At 36.6% G+C, this 9,402-nt stretch overlaps 1 protein-coding gene across 2 annotated transcripts in view; it reads left to right on the plus strand.

Moving 5' to 3' along the window:
* Positions 1-509: 509 nt before the first annotated feature.
* Positions 510-9,402, plus strand: part of LOC107697135 (protein FAM184A-like) — a 141,793-nt gene continuing 132,900 nt past the window's right edge. Inside the window, exon 1 of one of the 2 annotated variants that reach the window (XM_016497787.1) lies at positions 510-1,212. In XM_016497787.1, the coding sequence (XP_016353273.1) occupies positions 1,033-1,212 (180 nt within the window). In that variant the 5' untranslated portion in view covers positions 510-1,032. The remainder of the gene's footprint in view (positions 1,213-9,402) is intronic. The other variant, XM_016497786.1, reaches the window with a different exon arrangement.

The raw sequence follows: 9,402 nt of genomic DNA on the forward strand, positions 1-9,402 counted from the left end.
ATATATAATTTCTTGTGTTGCATATGTCATATGCTTTCATGACATATTCCATATGCAATTGGGGCATGTTGTCACCAAAGGTCAATGTGTGCTCAAAGAACTGTTTAATTGTTTGTTTATTTATTTAGGTAGCATATCTTGTGTCTGTACATTAAATGACTTTTAAAAATAAACCTTGAGAACAAGCCAATAACTAACTGGATTTAAAACGTGACAACTAGCCCATGTGTTTTTTTTTTTTGCATTAAATAGCACAAAAACTAACATTTGTTAAATATAATGATAATTCCATGATTTCTTAAAATTCATCCTATACCAACCGTTTAGCTACATACGCTTAAAGTAAACTATTTTCAAACACGCGCACAATCAGAAACAAAAATAACAATGTTTTATTTTTAGCTCGTGTCCACCTACCTAGACATTTCCAAAATCACGTTTACTTTCGCATTACATCACATCCAGAAGAAAAGAGCTGAACGGAGGAGAGACAAGAGGCGGAGATGAAAGGAGCCGCGACCAACGGAACTGACGTCACTGGCATCATGTAAACTGTTGAGATGATCCATGGTAACAGAGTCAGTGCAGCAACACCGCTCGCGCTGACACACGCACGGGATCCGACAGAAATGCCTCGAACCTGGATCGCACCGGCACCGGCTCTCGCTTCTTGCAGACGAGCGGCGCTCGGACGCGTGTTAGACGCGCCGTCGGCCTTTTAAACGCGACGCACCTGCCGGGAATCCAAAACATTTGATGTATTGCTTCTATAAATCTACTGTCAGTTCACAAGAAGCAAGGAAACCAGCGAAATGTGTGGTTGAACTGCTTCTCATCTCAGCGCTTTCGCGTATTCCTTACAGACTCCAATACGAGCAGATGATTTTAATCCGGATGAAATAATGACTCGTGTGGATTAACGCCTTCATTGTCACTCCAGTTTTTGCTTTGTCGGGATCGAGGGATCATCTGCCTTTACCATTTGCCATTACAGTCTGTATATTACAGCCATAGTAATAAAATATCGTGAAGATGGCGACTGGAGCGGGCTGGCAGCATTACTACAATCCCGCTGGCAGCGCTTCGACGGGGAAATATAACAGCACCTCCACTTCGACATCCACCAGCACGTCCTTCCCGTCCGGGTTATCCCTCGAATACACGCAGGACCTCCATCTGAAGATGAGCAAGAAGATAGCACAGCTGACCAAGGTAATTTTGCGCGCGTTTTGGGGATGCGTAATGCCATGTGTGTTGTTCTAAAGCGATGCGCATTGGAGGTGCCGGAGACCCCCATCCAAATGACAACAGGCTGGCCTTCAATCCGGAATTCCGGATTAAACCTTAGAATGCATAATGGGGTAAAAATTACCGGATGGGGTGGACAATTTTATTAATAAATACATTTAATTTCTTGATGTGCCATATATATTTCACAAAAATGTTGTATGTAAGTCTCACCAAAATCGGTTATCAAAATTAATAAGAAACTATATAGCCTTAAAAAAAATGTTTTTACTAAAATGTTAACCCGAATTAAAATGAAAACTGAAAATATAAACACAAGAACTAATTCAAAATAATAATAAAAACTGAAATAGTTTCTCAACAATGCTAAAATAACACTTGGTTGTAGGTTCAGGAAGATATTGTCAAAAGTTGTCATTAATATTTCATATCTATAAACTGTCATATTACTGTAAATTCCTTTAAAAACACTGTTAAGTCAAAAATGTTGTTTGCAACTGTCAAATTAATATTTTATGTTAAAAATATTTTATGTGACTGCTAGGGTTTAGAAAAAATTATTATTATTATTTTTTTTTTGTCCCTGTGATGCCCATTGAAGAGAGGGCAGAAAGTACTTGATAGTCCTCCTTAATACAGTACAAAACCATTTTACTGGCAAATATATTGTTCCTATCGGCCGGACCGTGCAGAAAAGCAGCCAACAACTGTGCGGCAAGCGTGTGAACTCCTTAAATACTGTTTAAAAAGCATCCATCTGTGCATCTCATGAGGTTGGTTGAGGGAAGCCCGGGATGTGCAGAGTGAGTTGAAAATATATTTTGATTTATTAACATTTTTTGGACAATACATAATTCCCACAATGTCTTTTGTGTAATTGCGTAGGTTGATGACTTTGTGGATTGGAAACTGAAAGTAGTAATAATGAATGAGTGGGTGTGTCCAAATTTCCTACTGGTGCTGTTCTAGTTCCCTCAAAAGGAAGCAGTGCAAAATCTGCCCAAAATCCATATTGTGTAAGATGTGCTGGTCCTGCCTGCAAGGATCAGCTACATAATCTGCAAAGCCTGCTAGGCAAATTTGTATTTCTCACATAAACACATTAGTTATAGCTGAATTTTATTATTATTATTATTTTTATTTTTTATTTTTTTACTGAATATGTGCATGGACGTGAACAAATTAACTTGATTGAAATATTTGTGCATATACATTATTTATTATGCTGAACCCAGTACGGGTCATTTTGAACCCTTTCATGCATTCATGTGGTTTCTGGGGCATGTGTTTTTTGGTTAAAGCTTGCTTAAATTCAATTTGCTTAATGCCATCATACTATAGTTATTTTTAATTCAGTGCTTATGATTGGTCGTCTGAAATAATTTACAACATTGATGATCCTCAATCCTCAGTCTGAATCTGGTCTACCTATATAATCGTGCATTTTATATTAGTGTTTGGCTTTTTTTGTAGGGTTGGTGACATCCTGATACTTTCACTTGCATTCAAATTTTGTATGTTATATCTGTGGTTTAATCTGTGAATATTATAAACACCTGCTGTTTAGTGTGATCCTCTTAGCCTGACGGAGATATGGAAATGGCATGTTTCCAAAGCCTGCTTCAGCTATTAATTTTCAGGTATTAGAGCCAGCCACAGTCATGGACAACCTGGAAATATCAGAGTTGAGTTTTGCAGCCCTGGAAAAGGCATGGAAATTTTTATAGTTAATATACATTATGTACTAAAATATTTCATCAGCTAGATATTGATGGTGTATAGAGTTAAACTTGCTTATGAGCCGTAGTGATGTTCAATTTGAGAGCCAATTGTTCTGTTGAGTTGGTTCTTTTGTAATGAATTGGTGAAACCGGTTCACAGAATTGTGTGATTCATTAGTCTTGAATCATGTGATATAATGATTGGATCTCTGTAGTGTCTGGTTTGAAGATGAGTATTATAGAGAAATAAAAGATATAATATCACAAAGCCTGTATTTCATGGAAGTTTATCAGTTTTTATTGTGAGGTAATTGGCTTTTTGAGTTGGTTCTTTTGTAATAAATTGGTCAAACTAGTTCACGGAACTAGTTCACAGAATGTCTTAAATTGTTTGTTGATATAATTACTGGATCTGTATAAGTGCCTGCTTTGAAGATTAGTATTATAGAGAAAATAAAATATACTTATATGTGACCCTGGACCACAAAACCAGTCATAAGACAATATTTGGCCGAGATACAACTATTTGAAAATCTGGAATCTGAGGGTGCAAAAAATCTAAATATTGAGAAAATCGTCTTTAAAGTTGTCCAAATGAAGTTCTTAGCAATGCATATTACTAATCAAAAATTACGTTTTGATATATTTACGGTAGGAAATTTACAAAATATCTTCATGGAACATGATCTTTACTTAATATCCTAATGATTTTTGGCATAAAAGAAAAATCAATCATTTTGACCCATACAATGTTTTTTTGGCTATTGCTACAAAAATACGCCAGCGACTTAAGACTGGTTTTGTGTTTTATTATTCACATACCCAAAGCCTCGTTCTATTCAGTGGAAGGAATAGAGTTATAAGTTGGTTCTCTTGTAAAGCAATGATCAAACTGGTTCACAAAATGGTCAGAATGATTCATTAGCAAATTTCTCTTGAATCGTTTATTGATATAATTACTGGATCTCTATAAGTGTCTGCTTTTGAAGCTAAATATCAAATATAATATCTTCACCCAAAGCCTCTATTCTGTGTAAAGGCCCGTTCACACCAAGAACGATAACTATAAAGATAACTATATTAGCGGCCATACCAGTGGACGATATCGTCTGTTTATTCTAAGTGCAGGCTCGTCTGCCGCTTTAAATTATCGAGCTCGTTATGGCAGGATTGATTCTGATTGGCTGTCAATGTTTTTATCGTTCATCAGCTGGAAAAAAAGTGATTCAAACGATATCGTTTCTCTGTGCATTTATCGTTATACCTGTGGTGTGGACTCTGCCATTCTTTAATATTGAGAACGATTTTTAGAACTATATCTTTATCGTTGTCTTTATAGCTATCGTCCTTGGTGTGAACAGGCCTTAAGACTGTTGATTTGTATTGTGAGCCAGTTTTTCTTATGAATTGGTTCTTTCATAATGAATTGATCGAACTGGTTCACAAAATGGTCAGAATGATTCATTAGCAAGCATTCTGTCTTGAATCATTTGTAGATATAGTCACTCAATCTCTAGAAGGGCCTGCTTGGAAGATTAGTATTTTAGAGAAATCAAATATAATATCTTCACGTACCCACAACCTCTATTCTGTGGAAGGATGCCAATTTTATTGTGTCTTGTAATGTATTTTTAAGCAAGGCTCTGGCAACCCTTGATCTGTGCTTGTTGTCTAACCGTAAGTAAAGAAACTGGATCAGAAATGCAGCCTTAACTTTCATGTGTGCAACTATTCATATTCCTTGCATCATAAATTACCATACAATTATTTAGTTCAGTCTCAACCTCCAGAAGATCTGGTGGTTTATGACTGTCGTTCTTGCACATGCACAGTGACGCTGCCTGAAGTTCATTCGTCCTTAGTGACTTTCAAAATATATTTTGTGTGTTGTACAAAAACATCTTGGCTACCGATGTTCAAGAAAATGCCTCAAGACTCATCAGAAGTGCTTCATATTGCAACAGGACAATGACCCAAATCACCCTGCTAGTTCAGTCAAGGAGTTTATCAGGGCAAAGAATTGGAAGGTCTTAGATAGCCCAAGTCAGTCTCCAGATTTAAATCCTATTGATGAATTTCACCAGCTAAAGAGGAGACTAAAGGCAGGAACTCCCTAAACCAAGCAACAGTTGAAATTGGCTGTATTGAAGGCTGGGAAAAGCATTTCAGTGGATGAAACCAAGAGTCTGGTGATGTCTGTGGGTGGCAGACTCACTGCTGTGATTGCATGCAAGGGATTCGGAACTAAATATTAGCTTTTAAACTTTTACATTTGCTTTAAGTTCAACTGTCCCAATACTTATGCTCACATCAGATTAGGGAATGGAACTCTAAAAGTGCTGTCCTTTTTATTTGGTAAAACATGAATGTGTTGAAACGGCTAATAATAAAATGTGACATTCTGTAGTTTTGTCTCATATTCATCTTTTAATCATATTTGCAGATGTCTTGACTCCACAGCAGACAAAGCAATTTTGTCATTACTGTTCTAATGCTTGTGGAGGGCACTGTAGTTTATGCATGCACTCTGTAGGTGTGTTTTGTTTGGTTTTTGACTCGATAATGACAAATCGCACATCGTTAAAACAACAAATACAATATTATCATAGACGACATATATCACACACCCGTACATATAAAAAGAAAGAGAGGAAATCTGTCAGATGGCTCAGATGAACAAAGTGTGAAGTCTGCGGTCCACTGGGCTTTGCCAGTCAGTCAGGGGTCTGGACTGAGGGGAGAGAACCCTTAACAAAGCTCTGCACAACAACACACAATTTCTTTCTTTCCACTGTATAAAGAACTCCAAACAAATTTGTACTGCCAGGAGTGGAAAAAAAAGATGAAAACACTCTTTTATCTTCAGTTTTACCCCGCCCTCTGACTGTTTTCAGGGACTGTTTATCCCGATGAGGGTGATGACAGAAGGGGCTGGGCAGAGAAGACAGCAGGGACCCAGCAGTGCAGGCCTTTAGGGAGCATAGCCTCCCTCTCCTGTCAGCACTGACCTGCTACAATAATGCATACACAGCGTCTTTATCCCCCAGGCCTTTTCCAGCACAGAAATAAAACCCAGAGTGTTCTTGCAGAAATATAGATTTTTTTTTATATCATCTTGCTGCCCACACTAATGCATTTTTTCTATGTGTTGTACAAGTGGGACAATGTTGTTGGTGTGGCACACGTATTTTAATAAAAAGTGAGCAGTGTGTCTGTGTGTATGTGCATGCACGCATTTGACAAACAATGAATTAAACAAGCGACAATGGAGAATGCAAATTATTTGATCTGCATGCGAACAAAAAAAGTCAAATGACTGAAAAACAAAAAAACACAGAGTTCTGTAGAGATTGGGTTTACTGTTATGTTATGTTATGTTATGACTCCAAAAGTATAATTTAATAGTAGTAATCTAGAAATTAACCCTTTTATTGTCACTTCATTTTCTTTTTCTTTTTATAAATTTCTTACATAGGAAATAGGCAGATAGTATTAAAACTTGCTGCAGAATGGTCGAGCATTTTTCAGAAATGTAATTTGAATCCATTCTAATAACATTACTGTTTCCGGGGTATAATTATCTATTAGTTTTTTTGTTGTTGTTTATTTTAGTTTAAATCGCAACAGATTTGGAGAAATTTAGCATTACATCACTCGCTCACCGTCAATGGATGCTCTGCAGTGAATGGGTGCCGTCAGAATGAGAGCCCATCAGATGATAAAGACATCACAATAATCCACAAGTAAACCACATGACTCCAGTCCATCAATTAACATCCTGTGAAGTAAAAAGCTGCGTGGCCAAAATTCCATAATCCATAACCCATAATAACTCTACCTCCAGTGAAAAAGTCTATTTGTCCTTTTACATCAAAATCCACCGACATATTTGTTTAGAACAGTTTTGGCTTGTGACTTGACTGTGCTTGATCTGTGCATATTTCTCTCATGATTCAGATGAGACCAGTTTTTACTGGAGAAAGCAATATTATGGATAGAGGACTCATGTTTCAGTTGGAAGCAATGGTTTCAAGTTAAAAACGTATTAACGATCAATTCGTTTTTTTTTAGAAAGACAGCTTTTAGCCTCACAAGATGTTAATTGATGGACTGGAGTCATGTGGATTATTGTGAAGTTTTATCATCTGTTTGGACTTCCATTCTGACGGCATCCCATTCACTGCAGAGGATCCATCAGTGAGCATGTGATGTAATGCTAAATTTCTCCAAATCTGTTCTGATGAAGAAATAAACCTATCTAGATCTGGGATGGCCAGGGGGTGAATTTTCAGCATTAGATTTAATTATTTCTTTAAATGTTAAGCTAATATTACAGCAGATCACTGGATGCTGCTCAGAAGGGTATAAATTACGAGACTCAAACAAAGGCAGTACCAGAGATACCCTTCAGAATCAAACTGTGCAAAAACACCCATTTCATGTCCTTTGAAGTGGATCACAGCTACCATTTATATGATCACATGAAACAACCATCTACTGGCATGAAAACACAAGCATATTAATATTGAAGTGAGGTTGCTAAATAATGTAGAATGCAGGTTAAAGGATCCATGCTTTCAATGGATTATCTCCAATGATTACATCGCCCGGCGTGAATGGAAGTGTGTGAGGGAGAGAATTGTCTGATCACACATGAGTGAACATGGCTTTAATGTTCTCTGTGTTTTCTGACCTGTGCTGTGACCCCATGATGGATCAGAGTTTTCATCAAAGGAGTGTGAAACCCATTTCCAAACTCTACCTTCATATTTAACTTCATAAAATCATCTGGTTATTCTCAACAGATGCTTTGTATAAATAGTAAACATATCAAACTACAGCAACTGTCCTTTTGCTAAAATAATGAGAAATTATCTATCAATTGAAAACTATTTTTCTAATTGTGTCAGTTCTACATGTTTAAAAACATAATTGATTGTGATCAGTCATGATACTCTATTTACAATGGCAGCAAAAGGAACATAACTACAACCGAAAATAAAATAAATAATTATTATAAATAATATAATAGAAATATAATTAAATATATTTTAATGCTTAACTTAATGAGGTCAGACCAGCAATAGTGCAAATCCAAAAACCGTTCTGTGAAGGTTAATATGACTGGTTAGATTTGCTGAATTATGGTTTGGTCTTGACAGCTGACTCTTTTTAACTCCACTTCCTCCTCAAATTGGATATAACCAGCTACTAGAAGAATGACATTCTACATCCAAAGGTGAAACACTTAGAAAATTGATTTCTTTTCAGGCAGAATAAGCCGACTGCTGTGTTAATTGGTCATTCCATGAACAAATTCCCTCCACAAACACAACACATAGACTTATTTAGATGTGAAGTTTTGCAATTTAGGTAGTAATTATATATGCTGCATGCTGATTAAATAAGGAAAATATACATTCAAAAAAGTCTCCAGTCTTGATTTTCTAACTTTCAATTTCTTACAATTTCTCAACAAGGCTGGTTAGTGTTTTTATAAGCTAATGTACGCGTGCAGTGCCATTTCTCTGTGTTATCAGAGTATGCAAGCTGTTCCCGAAAGGAAATATTGTCATAGTCCTCACATTCACTATTGCACCTAAGCCCCTGTGCCCTGGGCTTCCACCATCTGTCGTGCGGTAGGCAGCATGCGCCTCCCTAGATAATGCAAGAATCATACTAACCCTTGGATTATGACACACGCACATCCTCCTCTCATGCCATGATTCAAACACAGAGGTTACAAGAGACTTCACATGCCAGGCCACATGGAACAGAAGCATCTGCTGCTATGACCCACAACAATCACACGCTAATTTGGTCATTTGAAAGAACATTTACGTGGAACATTATCTCTTAAGACAAGGTGAAATGCAACTTTACAGGAAAGAAAACTTAATTAAAATACGGTGAAATTAACCATTTATGCACCCCTATGGCAACTCAGTCATACTTTAGACTTTATAATGTGCATTATAGTGAGAATATAATGTAATTATGTTACATAACATACAAGAATACTTCTCAGTAATGGTTTTGACACAATATATATCCTAGGGATAAAGCCAAGCTTGAACTACTTTTGTCTCAACTGGCAAATCATAGCTGTATTATGAATTTCTTATTAGAATTATTGATTTTCAATGGCTGCATTATTCTCTAATAACACAGAATATTCTCTAAGAGTCTGCATAGCAGCTTGATTAAAAATCCTCACTTAGGGCAACATTATTTAAAGAAAATTATACTGGTTTGACAATTGTACAGTTGCCATGGAACTATAACAGAAGACTGGGGAATATTTCTTTATTACAACCACATTTAAAATAGTAGTGAATCCTTATATTTTTATACGTATGGCCAATACACAAAGTATGGGCCATTAAAATATAATACTGTATTTTTTATATTACAGGGGGGGGGGGGGGGGGGG

The sequence above is a fragment of the Sinocyclocheilus anshuiensis genome, unplaced genomic scaffold, assembly GCF_001515605.1.
Source record: "Sinocyclocheilus anshuiensis isolate Anshui unplaced genomic scaffold, SAMN03320099.WGS_v1.1 scaffold38, whole genome shotgun sequence".
NCBI classification, from domain to species: Eukaryota; Metazoa; Chordata; class Actinopteri; order Cypriniformes; family Cyprinidae; genus Sinocyclocheilus; species Sinocyclocheilus anshuiensis.